Source organism: Panthera onca, chromosome A1 (genome assembly GCF_046562875.1).
Source record: "Panthera onca isolate mPanOnc1 chromosome A1, mPanOnc1 haplotype 2, whole genome shotgun sequence".
Classification (NCBI taxonomy): domain Eukaryota; kingdom Metazoa; phylum Chordata; class Mammalia; order Carnivora; family Felidae; genus Panthera; species Panthera onca.
In genome coordinates this window covers 94,427,037-94,442,085 of record NC_138339.1, presented here as the reverse complement: position 1 = coordinate 94,442,085, position 15,049 = coordinate 94,427,037, and the positions used below count along the sequence as shown (strand labels likewise).

Genomic DNA, 15,049 nt, shown 5'->3' with positions numbered 1-15,049 from the left:
GTTGCTTCATTATTAGTGTATAAGAATGCAACTTATACATTTCTGTACATTGATTTTGTATCCTGCAACTTTGCTGAAGTCATGTATCAGTTGTAGCAGACTTTTGGTGGAGTCTATCGGGTTCTCCATGCATAATATCATGACATCTGCAAAAAGTGAACGCTTGACATCATCATTGCCAATTTTGATGCCTTTGATTTCCTTTTGTTGTCTGATTGCTGATGTTAGCACTTCCAACACTATGTTAAACAACAGCGGTGAGAGTGGACATCCCTGTCATGTTCCTGATCTCAGGGGGAAAGCTCTCAGTTTTTCCCCATTGAGGATGATATTAGCTGTGGGCTTTTCATAAATGGCTTTTATGATGTTTAAGTATGTTCCTTCTACCCTGACTTTCTCGAGGGTTATTATTAAGAAAGGATGCTGAATTTTGTCAAATGCTTTTTCTGCATCGATTGACAGGATCATATGGTTCTTTTCTTTTATTAATGTGATGTATCACATTGATTGATTTGCAAATGTTGAACCAGCCCTGCATCTGTCTGGGCTACTTGCACACTGCCAGGCTTATGGTGCTGCTTTGATGGGATCTGGTGTATTAGCCAGGGTGGATCTTCAAGGTGCACAGGGGTGGGAGGGGCAGACTCAGCTCGCTTTGCCTTTGGTGGTCCGCTTAGGGAGGGGCCCTGTGGCACTGGGAGGTAGGCAGATCTGTCGGAGGGATGGATCCACAGAAGCACAGCGTCGGGTGTTTGCGCAGTGCAAACAAGTTCCGTGAGGGGAACTGGTTCCCTTTGGAGTTTGGCTGGGGGATGGGCGAGGGAGATGGCACTGGCTAGCACCTTTGTTCCCCACCAAGCTGAGCTCTGTCTTCCAGGGCTCAACACCTCTCCCTCCCAGTGTCCTCTTGCCCTCCTGCTCTCCAAGCAGAGCTGTTGACTTTTAACATTCCAGATGTTAAGTCCCACTGGCTATCAGAACTCACGCAGTCCGGCCCCTCTGGTTTTGCAAGTCAGACTCGGGGACTCTGCCTTGCCAGGTGGGCTGCCCTCCACTGCCCCGGCTCTATCCCACCAGTCCATGTAGCGTGCACCGCCTCGCCGCCCTTCTTACCCTCTTCCGTGGGCCTCTTATCTATGCTTGGCTCCAGAGAGTCCGTTCACCTAGTCTTCTGGCGGTTTTCTGGGTTATTTAGGCAGATGTGGGTGGAATCTAAGTGATCAGCAGGACGTGGTGAGCCCAGTGTCCTCGTACGCCGCCATCTTCTCCCACCATCAATATATGGTTTTCTGTAGGTAGCTTTCAATTTTCTCTTTTTATGATTCAGGTCCCATGTAAAAAATAGAAGAAGGCCCCTTTCCATGATGTTAGTGGCCACAAATCCTTTTTGATAACACCAACACAAAATGGCATAAAAAAACTAACCCATATTTCAGTGATGAGATTGCTAGTTAAGTGTAAATTACAGAATTTAAGTTTGGAAAGTACGTGATAGATACTTTATTACAATACACTTTTGGAACTCCTAAATTAATAATGGCACTTCACCTAGTCTTAAGTAAGTTTGGGTTTATAGTAATTTGTAATTTTGCTGATATACAAACTCCTATCAATTTTTTCTACTTCAAGGAAAATCACATAGCTAGTATGTGAGCTTAGTCAGTGGATCTCTATCTGCAACTGCAAGACTCTAGAATGTCAAGAGCTCTTTCAGTGACACTGCAGCTGCCTGTGAGAACAACCATTGAGAAGTGTTCAGTAAAAGTTGCTGATCACAAAAGCAGAAGCAGTGGGTTGGGAAAAGCACTGGATTAAGCATAAGGAAATCCAGACTCTAAGCACCCTCTGTCTCCTGGCTTGCTTGGGGAATTAGGCCTCAGTTTCTTGTTGTTACAAAGAGAAAGCTGGGCTGACCTATAAAGGTCTCTCCATGTCTATGATTCTAATTTCTACCAAAAATGTCTTCTGTATCAGCTTTGAAGAAGTGATTTTTTTATGCATGTGGTTTCATTTAACTTAATTTTGCTTGTATCTAAATAAATAAATGCCAAACAGGTAAATGTAAACAGTAAGGTTGGGGAGATAAACTGAGTATCTCATTGGACAAGACTACTTAGGGCTTGAAAACAATGCCAACTACCCCCATGGTCCTTGAGAACCATCCAAGACCAGAAACAGATGACTTTCTCTCTTCCTTTTCCTTTTAAGTTATGTTCATGTCTTCAAGGATCAAGATATTCAGGGAAAAACAAAAACAAAACCAGAGATACAAACATAAAAACATATAATCCTCCTTAAAAAAAAAAACATATAACGCTAATTTATTACAGTTATTAGTATAAACTATTTTTTAAATGTTTACATTTATTTATTTTGAGACAGAGAGAGAGACAGCACGAGAGGGACAGATGGGCAGAGGGAGAGAGAAAGAATCCCAAGCAGGCTCCCTGCTGTCAGTGTAGAGCCTCATGTGGGGCTTGACCCCACAAACGAGAAGATTATGACCTGAACCGAAATCTAGAGTCAGACACTCAACCAACTGAGCCGCCCAGACACCCCTAGTATAAACTCTTTAAAAAACAAATAATTCTTAATTCTGTCCACTGGAAAAAATCTAGAAACAATGACCAACCCTATATAAATGAGCACATTTTCTGCCCAAATTGTGATCTCTACTTACAATTTCTTTTGAAGAAATTTATGACTGAGTTTTTGTAAGGAAATGTAAAAGATGAGCCCATCTTGTCAGAATTGAAATGCATCAAATATGTTAAAATCCATGGGCTCATAATGACACTAAATAAAGAGAAAGAATTAAGCTTGTCTTTCCTAGACAAACTTTACTTAAGGGTAACTAAGTAATTAATGAGATAACGAGTCTCTCTACACAAATACTTCAGAAAATAAATGAAAAACAAATGATAGTATAGCACATTACCATTCTGCCAATATGTAATGAAATAATGGTTCTAAGTAATGATCATTAGACATTACGTGCTCTTGACAAGAACTAATTTTACCAAAATATCAAACCTTCATCTGACCAATTTTTAGATGTAACTATCATTGTATAAGAAATACAAAGGGTGGGTGAACAGGTTAAACAGGGATACAATGAGCAAATACAAAATGTAAACTCTACAGAACAAATGACCAGGTTTGTTTAAAAAAAAACAAAAAACTAGGAGAAAAGAAAGAAGAGAAATTTTATGTTAAAAGCCCTATCAACCATATTCAATCCTGATTCAAGAAACCAATTGTTTAATTTTTTTAAAAATATCTTTTGAGGTCATTGGGAATAATGATTTCTGTTAATGGTATTGTTATTATATTATTATGTTTTCTAAAAGAGTCCTTATCATATAGAAATATATAATGAAATATTCATAAATGATGCCTGGGATTTCCTTTCACAATAATCTAGGTGTGTGGGGAAGTATGGAGAAGTAGTGATAAAACAAGAGTTTCCATGAGCTTATTATTATTGTAGTTAGGTGATGGTCCTTGGGGATATACTGTACTCTTCTATTTTTGTATATGTTTGAAACATTTGTTAATCTTGAAATTTCCTACAATAGGAGATGGTAAAGCACATAAACGCTCTCACACATTAAATGTTTTTCATAATTTAACATTTGTATTCACATGAATTAACGTTCACTCAACAACTTAATGATGAAATTCACCATCATAGATACTCTTATTATCATTAATTATTCTTCTTGTAGAGGAAGGAGCCATTAAGAATCAGCTTTTAGAAATCCAGCTCTGCCTCATACCAGAATGCCATCTATTTGGAGAGCTATTTCTCAATAAAACCAGGACTATGAATTTCTACTTCAAAGTGTTTACTAAAAGTAGGTCCTGCAATTACTATTTTATTGATTTACATTAGGTCAAATATTTAATTAACAAATTGGATCATTGACTCCAAATAAACAAGCATAGGTAATGCAAATATATGCTGCAAATGAGCCAAAAAGCCCAGGAGAAAGGTGTGATAGAGCAATACCACTTACCTAGCTGTCTCCTCAAATTGTATGTCATCCACTGAGGCTGTAACACAGGAAATCCCAGCATGCTTTTCAGCTTCAAAAACAGGCAAAAATGTGTTAATTAATAGTTATGTTTAAATATTTCAGCATAAGGGAAAAGAATAAAAGTTAAATGGATGTATTCTAGTAACTCATCCTCTGGTTCAGTGAAGTGCCACTATGCCCACACTTAGAGATGACCTGGATCAATGACAGTTCTTTTGCTCTGTAAGTTGTACTTCTACTGAATGGAAATGATTGTACTGTCTTTGATTTGAAATTCAAAACCAATACCTAGTATATCTAGCTATTTAAATAGCAATTTTATTAAGTTAGTACCAACTTTAAATATTTTGTTAGATATGACCCTTCTTTTGCTTTAAAAACAATTCATCAAAGCTATTCTCCCACATAACCAGAAGCTGATTATATTTAGACCACTTAACAAGTATAAGTACTGAATAGTATAGGAGACACTGACATCAGACCCCAAATTGGAGAGCAACTTCTCTTGAGTAGCAGAGAAATATTCAGCATCTATTAGGTATTTAGTCAATATTTATTGTTCATTATTACCAAATTCTGTATGCAGTAATTATGTTGGAGAGGAGAATATTAAATAGGGTATAAAGAGATTAGGGAAGAACCCTAGCTATCCATATTCCATGCCTGCATTTAATTTGTTGAGATATTTTTTGATTGTTGATTTTGCTTTATATAAAAATATCATAACTTAATCTCTTTAGGAAAAATGTTGACATGTGCTTCTGTCAGAATTTGATTTTGACGAACATTCAGTTAAAACCCAAACAGACTGCACCGGCTTTTTAAGTGCTTTGAACCTCATTTTAATTTTGGAGACTTCACTCTTTATTCTTCACACTTTTGGAGACATGAAAAAGAAAGACAGTGAATTATACTAAAGTTGTATTCTTTGTGTGGATTACTTTAACTACAATATTACTTGATAGTGCCAGGTAAAGAGACATGGGGAAATACTCCAGAGAGCAGCTATTTAGAACACTCCTCTCTATAATCTAATTTGTAGAAAATTTCACATTCTGGTTTTATAAGTTGGAAATAACTAGCTGTTCTTCCAAACATGCACATAATACAAACTGAGTTACCAGAAAACTAACCATAGTTAGTATGTGATTGATGGAGAGGGAATGACTGCTTTCCCAGGTATAAAGTTCAGTGAGAGGAAGGGAATGTAAAAGTACCAGACTCTAGAAATACTCAAGATGGGCTCAATTGAATTCAGTGTATCAAACATTTGTTAAATTCCTACTGATTTCCCAATACTGAGAAGTCAGTGTTATCTCTTAATAAGTCTGCTCAGTGGCAATTAGAGAGCCAGCTATAGTAGATGACATTTTAGAGCTTAAGATTTCCAGAGAACTGCCAGATCCTTGCAAATACAGGCTATAAGACATTCACTAAGGAGTACCTAATAGACATTCATTCCAGTTACCTGAGAGAACAGGATGTTGAGTTTATTAAACTATTCTTGTTAATAAAATGTTACCATGTATGCCAATATGAATAACCAGTTTTGAATGATTTAAATGATAACTAAAGTGCAATAATCAATAAGACTAATTTTTTTATTTTTATATATTTTGATTGTATATATCGAGCATCTATTATGTATATACAGCACTATACTAGATTGCATTAGGGATCATGAACGAATATTATCATAATAATAGTTGCCATTTATTAAGCATTTATTATTGACCAGGCACTGAACTAAGTATTTATGCATGTCAATTACATGAGGTTGGTACTATTACTAGTTTCATTTTACAAACGAGGAAATCCAGGCTTGGAAAGATTGAATACAATGTTCTAAATAGTGATTTTGACTACAGAAGCAATAGGAACTCTCAGAAAAGACCAACCAAGGAACACTCTTCAGAGAAGTGCTTAGCTAAAGATGGGCTTCAGATGCTCAACAGCCATGGTTTACACTATAGACTTTTAAGGGTCATGAAATTAAAAATAGAAAATAGAAATATGGGGAACCAACATATGATCACAATTTTTATGTGTGATTATATGCAGTTGTTTTGTTTACAAGTGTGTCAGATATTAATTTAACAGGACCAGCTTGCTCTGGTTCTTGATTTTGATTGTCTTTCATACAGTAGGCTAATCAAAGTGGAGAAACTCTAAAGCTATTACTGATTTCCCGGGGGAAACAGAGAAGCTGGAAACACTAGCAGACTAGGTAAGTGGTTGTAATCCAGGTATGAGATGATGACTGATTAAAATGGTGGCATCTCCATTCATTCATTCCTTTAACTAATATTGACTGAATACCTGCGCTGTGTTAGCCTCTATGTAAGGTGATGAAAATGTAAAAACGCCATGATCTCTGTTCTCTTGGAGACTAGTGGAAGCCATGGATTAATTAAAGGAATAAATAACAAAATGAATTAAGTGCCCTGAAGAAAACATCAATTTTATGGGAGTCATAACATGAGAAACTAGACCTAGGGAGGATGTCAGGGCAGATGTCCAAGTGGAGGGGATGCTTCAGCTGATATGTGAAGGATGAGTAGGATAAAAATAGATGTGTTGAGGAGGAAGAAGAGAGAAAAGGAGAGCACACTGAGCAAAAGGAACTGCAAAGATCCTGATCAAAGTCTTTAAGGATAAAATGCAGAAAGCAAGAAGGAGAGCTGGTAAGGCTGAAGGGTCGGCTGAGAATGGACTATGCACAGGGCCTTGAAGCTCTTGGTTGACAGTTTTCTAATTATTATTTAAGATATTGGCTCACTGTCTTATGGATTCCATTGTTTCTGATGAGGTCATAAGTAATTCTAACCAGTGTTCTCCTATGTATAACACAGTGTTTTTCTCTGCCAGCTTTTAAGATTTTCTTTTCATCATAGTTTGCCTGTGATAGATGTGAGGTTTTGTTTTGTTTTGTTTTGTGTTTGTATTAATCTTGCTTGGTGTCCTATGATCTCGAATCTGTAAATGTATGTCTTTCACCACATATGGGAAAATTTCAGCTACTATTTCTTTAAATGTTTGTTTTATGCCTCAGACTTTCTCTCATTTCTTTTGGAGCTTCTTTTACATGTATGTTATACTTTTTGATGTGGTTTTGATATATCTGTTCACTTGTTCATTTTTTAAATTCATCTTTTCCCTTTTCTTCAGACTGAATAATTTTTATTGTCCATCTTTATGTTTACTTACTCTCCTCCAATCAGCTGTTAAGCCTATCCAGTGAATTTTTAAATTTCAGATACTGTAATTTTCAGTTTGGGAATTTTCATTTGGTTCTTTTTTTAGTTTCTACTTCTCTCTTGAGACTTACTATCTTTTCATTCTTTATGATGATTTTTATTTTATGATGAGTTTTTATTACATCCTCAAGCATACTTATTATAGCTGCTATAGAATAATGGATGCTTAATTCTAACACTCGGATGATCGAGGCTTGATCACCATTATCTTTTCACTTAAGAATGCATCATATTTTCCTGTTTCTTTGTATATAAAGTAATTTTGGACTATATCCTAGCCACTGTGAGTGATACATTGTAGAAATTATGGGTTCTTACATGTTTCTCTAAAGAGTATTGTTTTGTTTTGTTTTGTTTTTCCAAGTAAGTACTTAACTAAATTCCCACTATAAAACTCTATCTCCCTAGAGGTTGTAACAGCCCTTTCCCAATTCTTTTGGCATCATCTAGCAAGGCTGGAGTTTCTTCTATGCATACATGATTCAAGCTTCACCAGAGATTTGAGCCAAAAATATAGATAGATTATACAGCTCTGCCTCTTCAGTTCTCTCCTCTCTTGAAACTTCCTCCTCACATTTAAGTAGCTGTGTTTTCCCCAAATCCTATAGCTCTTCAAATCAGCAAGTCTGTGGGTTTTCCATCAAAAATTTAGCTGGGAGCAGAATAAGGTCTTTCTTCAGGCTTAAAGGCATTAAAAAACCAAAACAAAACAGAGAAAGTTAGCTAGTACCATTCTCTTCTTCCAAGTGTTGACTTCCAAGTGTTTAAATCTGCTTTTTTTCACCTGTCAGTTGCCCATAAGTAGGTTTTATTTACTGTTTTTTCCAAAGTTTATAGCAGTTATCTATGTGCTTTTTTTTTCCTAATAGATACTTACTATGCCAGAAGAGGAACCTTTGTAACTCTTGATAAAGAAGACAGTGGGGGAAGATAAACAACAAATGATATGATCAGATTAGCACCTTCAAAAAATATTTTAGATTAGTGTGGAGAGGACACCAGAATGAATGGAGATGATCAGTTTAGAAATCACTGCTGAAGTTCACATGAAGGATGATGATAGGTTGGCCTAGGTGGTGGCAGTGGAGCCACAGCAAGGTGGTTGGGTTTGAGTGATTTCTTTAAGGTAACACTGATAGGACTTAGTTCATGGGTTGAGTATGTGGAGGGGGAAGCAAGGTAGAGAGAGGTATCAAGAAGGGATGACTTCTAGATTTTTGACTTGTGTTACTGTATGGACTGCATCCCATTCCTAATAGAGTGAACCCTGGACAAGATTCAGAAATGCAATAGAGAAAAGGGTGAGTTTGTGATATTTCAAAATAAGAAATGTATACAGAGGGTGGAGAATGACTCAGATATGGTTTCATTCCTCTAGGCTTAAGGAACGACTAGAAAAATGGGACTACTGATAGAAATGAGGTTTAATGCCAAAATGATAGTGAACATGTTTAATCTTTATTTAAATATTGAGAAGATCTTTTGGAATCTAGCAGTGTCTGGGTGTCACAGAAGAGCCTTAGGTCCATGGCTGGGATCATTATTTATCATAGTAATGGGCCTATGGAAAAGTGCTGGTCAACAAGGAACTCTGGCTGGGAAAACGCCAGGAAAACCAGTTTTTGTATTATTCTTATCATAGAAAGGACAGCACTATGGCGGAACATTTCTCTGCCACAGATTCTGTTGCACCTTGGCTAAATAACGTCCCTTGCTTATGTGGTGCTTCTTACCATAGAGTGTTTAACACAGGTATTTCCATGTTTCCAAACTAACTTTATCATAAAGGTTTCTTTAATGTTGTATTATTAGCAACAGAGCTATTAATCCAAAGCAGTTGGTTATCAATTGAATCAGTCTATGGCCTGAGTTTCCAAAGATGTAAAAAGGCAGACACTTTTATGACAATTGCAGCACAGCAACTGTTTATTCTTTACAGGACAGAAGCACAAAATGATCACTTCATTATTCACATAATGTATTCAGTTGCCTTGGCAATAGGCATCATTTTTATCAGCAACTTCAGTGATTTTTACACTTGTTTCCCTTAGATGGGAATTAATTTTACATTTATTCTTCCATTATTTATGTTATTATAATCAACCTCAAATACTGATAAAAACTGTTAAGAGAGAAACCAAACAGACCTACCAACAAACATAAAACAAACAAACAGATTGGCATGAATATATGACTAAATTTTGGGGGCGGTTAACACACAGGGGATTAGAAACTCTATTGCTACTCAGTGAGAAAAGCGGGGTTCTGTCATCATCTGAACTTTACTTTTGTCCTTTGTAAAATAAGAGTCCTAAGAAACATGATCTTAAGCTCCTTCCAGCTTTAGTTTTTAATCTTAACATATTTTCCTTCACAATATACCTTTGCCGGGTCTGTTCCTGCGTTATGCAAAGCCTGACTTCATTTCGGAAATGAGATTCCAAGTTTTGGACCCATTCATCACCAACCTACCTATCCATGAAAGCAGAGGTTTTTGTTTAGTGCTTACTAAGCACTGGAGAACTAACTTTAGCTTACATGCGAATTGGCCAGGCAGAAAATAAAGAGGTGAAGAGATCAACACAAAAAATAATTACAGATTGTGCTAAGCAGTAGGAAGGAAATAAAAAAGGGCATTCTGCTAAAATTGCTGGAAGAGTACAAATGTAAACAAGTGGTCAAGAAAGACTTCTCTGAGGAAAGGCTGTTTAAGCTGAGATGTAATGCATGGAAAGGGCAAAAGAAGGTCATAATGGTAAAATGAGAAGCAGGTGCAAAGGTCCTGAGAGGAGACGAAATAAGGTGTGGTAGCAACAAACTGAATGCAGAAGCAGATGTAAGAAAGGAGTAATCTATCAAACTAGATAGTAAAGAGATTTGCAACAATGTAAACCAAGAGCATGCCTTTAAGCATAGTTTTATTACTGGTGAAAATAGTTATTTTTCAATAAAATTATGTCATGGGTTTATTCTTGTTCTTTTTAAATGAATTCATTTTAAAAGATTTTGAGGGTCTTCTGGGTGGCTCAGTCAGTAGGGCATCTAAGTTCGTCTCAGGTCATGATCTCAGAGTTGCTGAGTTTGAGCCCATCATCAGGCTCACTGCCGTCAGCCCAGAGCCCGCTTGGGATCCTCTGCCCCCCACCCCCCACCTCTCTCTGCTGCCCCAACCCAGCTTGTGCCCTCTCAAAAAATAAATATTTTAAAAAATAACAAAAGATTTCGGTGATGGTCAATATCAACAAAATAACCCACATAAACAAAAGTGCGGGGTCCTCACTTACCTAATGGGGTAAAGGAGTCCTGAGGCTGAAAGGTTTGAGAATCACTGGTCTAGGTTATTCCCGGTGTTGGATGAACTACCGCAACCGTTAGGGTCCCCAACTACTCACAACTGGAAATACCCTCTCCTTGCCTCTCTCTCCTCACGGACCCCGGGTTCAGGAATGGTGAGGACTGGGGCGCCAAGCGTCTGGGCGCTTCCGTACTGGGGTGGGTCGGCCTGCACCCCTGGCCTCGGGATCCTCTCATGTCCCGACCCCCACCACCCCACATCCCGGTATCCAAGCCGGCCCGCCACCCCCGCCACGCCGGCCTTCCGCGCTCCCCTTCCGGCCCCCCCCCCCCCCCCCCCACAGCGGCCCTCCGCGTCGGCCCCCTACCAGCCAGGCAGGCGGTGGCGTCGATCCACTTGAGAAGCTGCCCCGCGCTCAGCTCGCCGCGCGGGTTGGCGTGCGCGGGCTGGATGGCCTGGCTCATGCGCACCTCGGCGGGCTCGGGGGGCTCCATAGCCGGGCCCGCCGCGAAGCCCCTGGGCTGAGGGCGGCGGACCGAGCAGGTCAGCGCGGAAACCACGCTCGCTCCGCAGGGCACCGGCGCCGCAGCCCTGGGCCCGAACCCCGCGCCCCGCGGGCCTCCAGGGCCCGTCCGGTGCACTGGCACGTGGGATTCGAGGTGCCGGGAATATCGCGAGGAGCGCGAAAGAGATCTCTCTTGGGTGTCAGAAGCCAAATCCGGGGCCACCAAGCTTGGCAAAGCTGGAAGCAGCCCGAATTTCTCAAGTGTAGAGGGAGGACAGCAGTACTCAGGTCAGAGGACTGTAGAGAGAATTAAATGAAGTAATGTACGTAACTCATAGCGTGTGCCTGGCTGAGGTAATACAGGTGTTTGCTAAGTAAATAAGTAGTGAGGATAACAGCCATCTGAAGAACTTGACAGACGGTGGGAGGTTAAGGATTGATTTGTTAAATGTTGTCCAGAGAATGCGGACATTTTGCTTTAGAAACTGATTTTAGAGTGTTTGACTACCTTTTCTTTCCCCTGGCTGTTGACTGCCAGGTAGAGTGGACCCTCACTCCTCAAGCCCTGGTTCAAAATACACCTTCTGATTCTTAGGATGTTAAAATAGCTCCCCCAAACCCTTTGTTATTGATCAGTTTGTTGTGAAATTACCCCCACCGCCAAGCAAACACAAAGTGCTGATGTTTGCAGGGACATGAGAGTCACTCAACAAAGAAAGGCAATATTTTGGTTTTAATCTAGAGAATTTAAGATTAGAAACTGTCGCCTCACTATTATTGATGCCAGCAAATCCCAAGAGACTCTTTTCAGGAGACAAAATCTAGAATATTAAATGAGAATTTTCATTCTCAGCTGTTAACACAAAGCAGCCATTACTTTCTAGAGTTGAAATCAGTGACTTTACAAAGCAGTTCTCATTCAGGAAATAGAGACACCAGAAAACCTCCAGCATCTAATAGATTCATAGTTATTGTATTGTTAGGGGTGGCTGCACCCAGGAGAGCATTTGCAGGTGAAGAAATGGAAGCCTGGAGAGATGAAGCAACATGTCAGACATAATAGGAACAGCTAAGAAAGTAGGAGCATGTGGCTTAAACTTGGGGCTCCTGATTGTCCAAAGTAGCTTACCACAAAACCTAATCGCTTTCAACAAATTGGTGATGCTTTCTCATTCCTTTACAGCCTGCTAAGCCCCAGCCTAGAGACGTTGGAACGGGACATTCTGGCAATTTTGCTTTTCCTTTTTTTTTTTTTCCTTTTTTTTTTTTTTTTGCAAAGATCCATATTTCTTTTTTATTTTTTTTTTCAATATATTGCTTTTCCTTTTAAAGATGTTTTGAGGGAGAGAGCCAAACCATAAGAGACTCTTAAAAATGAGGATAAACTGAGGATTGATGGGCGGTGGGAGGGGGGGAGGGTGGGGGATGGGCATTGAGGAGGGCACCCGTTGGGATGAGCGCTGGGTGTTGTATGGAAACCAATTTGACAATAAATTTCATATTAAAAAAAAATAACAGGGCTATAAAAATCTAAAAAAAAATATGTTTTGAAAGAGGTTTCCGTCCCACATAAGCATACATACAAACTGGATGCATTGTTAGGCAAGAATTAAGTTTGGCTTTTATATAAAGCATAAAAATGACTTTTAATTGTTTATTTTAATGTTTTTATTTATTTTTGAGAGAAGGAGAGACAGAGCATGAGCACAGCAAGAGTCAGACTCTAGGCTCTGAACTGTCAGCATGGAGCCTGACGTGGGGCTGGAACTCGTGAACTGAGAGATCATGACCTGAGCCGAAGTTGGACAGATAAAAATGACTTTTTAAAACAAAGTCAAACCCATGCCTCCAAGATGGTCCTCATATGCAGTTGCATACTTATTTCAATAACAGTGTTATTACTCGTATCACCCCTTCTTGGAAAATGCCTCTAGAGTTGTTAATGCCATTTTGGCAGATCACAGTATTCAGTACATATTCATTCTGTTCGCTGATAACTTCACGGGAGGCACTTATTAATGTTGGGCTTTGGCCACATGACTTGCTTTGGAATGGAACACAGTGAGTTAAGGGGGTACCAGTTCCAAGCCTAGCCTTCAAAGCAGCACATGTACCTGTTCTTGGGTATGTCTTACCTCTGCCATGGGAAGTTCATATGCCTGAGCGGCTTTCCATATCAGCATCTGGGTGCCATACTGGATCCACCTATTGCAGAGCCAGGCACCCAACCTACAGACTTGCAGCATGAAGCTGAGCTACCCAGCAGGCACACACACTCATGAATGAGACATAACTACTTATTGTTGTTAGGTTTTGTGATTTGGGGATTATTTGTTGCACAGCCATAACTGATGGTTACATGTATGAATTTCATGTATTAATATTTTAGGAAATGCCTGAAGTTACCAAAAATAAGGTTTTTGTGCTGTTGGTTTATTTTGCATTAAAAAATGGCGACTACAGTGGTAATATTATATATGTGTTCATTTCTTTGGTTTCTGGTAAACTAGAGGAATTTCAAACTGTTTTAAGCATAGGTGTAAGAAGGTAGCTTTCCAAAGGGACTATCGGAGGCAGGCAGCTTGTATCTGCATATGTATGTGAAGGGATGTTTGATCCAAAAGCAGACAAGTTCACACACTCACTATTGTGTTTTCTATGTGTATTATCTCCTATTTAGATGTCCTTTGATTATGGTTTCATATCTTTTGTTGGTTTCTCACTGATTTTTGTTTTCAGCCTCTGCCTGAAACTACTATTCTTATGTTTTTCTGAATGGTCTCTTTTTCTCCCACACAATGAAAATGTCATCTGCATGTGTGAACATTTGCTGTATCCTTTATCTGTCAAGGATTTTTGCTATTATGTTTAAAGAAAAGGCTTCCATTTTCCATTTCTGTTTAGAGCCATCTTTTGAAGATGAGCAGAATGTGAAGCCAGCTTGATTTTAAAAGGTCATGCACAAGAGCAGGAAAGCAGATCGGGAGGAGTGTGGAAAGTATGATAATAACTAGAATAAAGAGAACTTGTTTAGAATGTTGGAGTAGGAAGGAAACTAGACAGTCTAACCCCCTCATTCTGGAGATGAGGAAATGAAGTGTTTGCCCTGGGTCAGCCTTTTAGAGGTAGAGGTCAGCCTTTTAGAAAACTGAGAACAAGGGACATAAAATATAAGAAGAGAGATGGAACAAAGTGCTTCCCCTGAAGCACACCCTCCAACAAGAATTTGAAAGCAAACAGTTTATTTGGGAGGAAACTGCAGAGGGCATTAATAGGGGAATCAAAGTGTGGTCCCCAGACGAGCAGCATGGGCACTGCCTGGGAGCTTGTTAGAAATGCAGAATCTCAGGCTTCATCCCAGACCTGCTGAATCAGAATCTGAAATTTATTAAGACTCTCACGTGAGTCATAAGCACATTAAAGTTTGTGAAGAACAGCCTAAGTTACCCCTCCTGGAGAAAGGGGAGCTGGAGGATAAAGACTTCATTGACTAAGGGCTGCCCTGGGGAGCATTAACTCCCCAGCACTTATGCTGACTGCAGGGCAAGGGCGCTCAGAGCATTGCATCAGTAGGCATTAAGACACTGTCAGTGTGTACTGGGCACTGGCATAGTGGGTGCTGAGGGAATTCACGCAAGGCACAGAAAGCCATGATACTTACACTGTGCTGAATATCAGAGGCAGCTGGGAGTCTTTTCATTTTAGGAGACGAATCCCAGGCAGAAAGTTTGGAAACTCAAAGAATTTCATATGGAGATGAACTTTATTAGTTATCAGACTCAATTCTACCTTTGGTATGTTATGCATGGTGTCAGGCCAATGTTTTCAAGTTCAAATTTCAGTTATAAGGATGCAGTTCAAAGTTTAAGTTCCTAAGCAAAAATTCCAGAATGGGCTTTCTTATATTTCAGTTGCCAACTTTTTCCAGGGTCTCTTCCTCTTCTTCACTACT

The 15,049-nt window shown here is 39.3% G+C and overlaps 1 protein-coding gene across 4 annotated transcripts in view; it reads right to left on the bottom strand.

Moving 5' to 3' along the window:
- The window catches only part of ACOT12 (acyl-CoA thioesterase 12), a 49,083-nt gene extending 37,660 nt beyond the window's left edge, over positions 1–11,423 (bottom strand). For 2 of the 4 annotated variants that reach the window (XM_060635436.3, XM_060635439.3), the window contains exons 1-2: positions 10,960–11,423; positions 4,020–4,089 (exon numbers count right to left, since the gene is read on the bottom strand). In XM_060635436.3, coding sequence (XP_060491419.1) covers positions 4,020–4,089; positions 10,960–11,086 — 197 coding nt within the window. In that variant the 5' untranslated portion in view covers positions 11,087–11,423. Of the gene's footprint in view, positions 1–4,019; positions 4,090–10,581; positions 10,849–10,959 lie in introns of those variants that run through there. The other 2 variants (XM_060635434.3, XM_060635440.3) reach the window with 2 other exon arrangements.
- Positions 11,424–15,049: the final 3,626 nt, after the last annotated feature.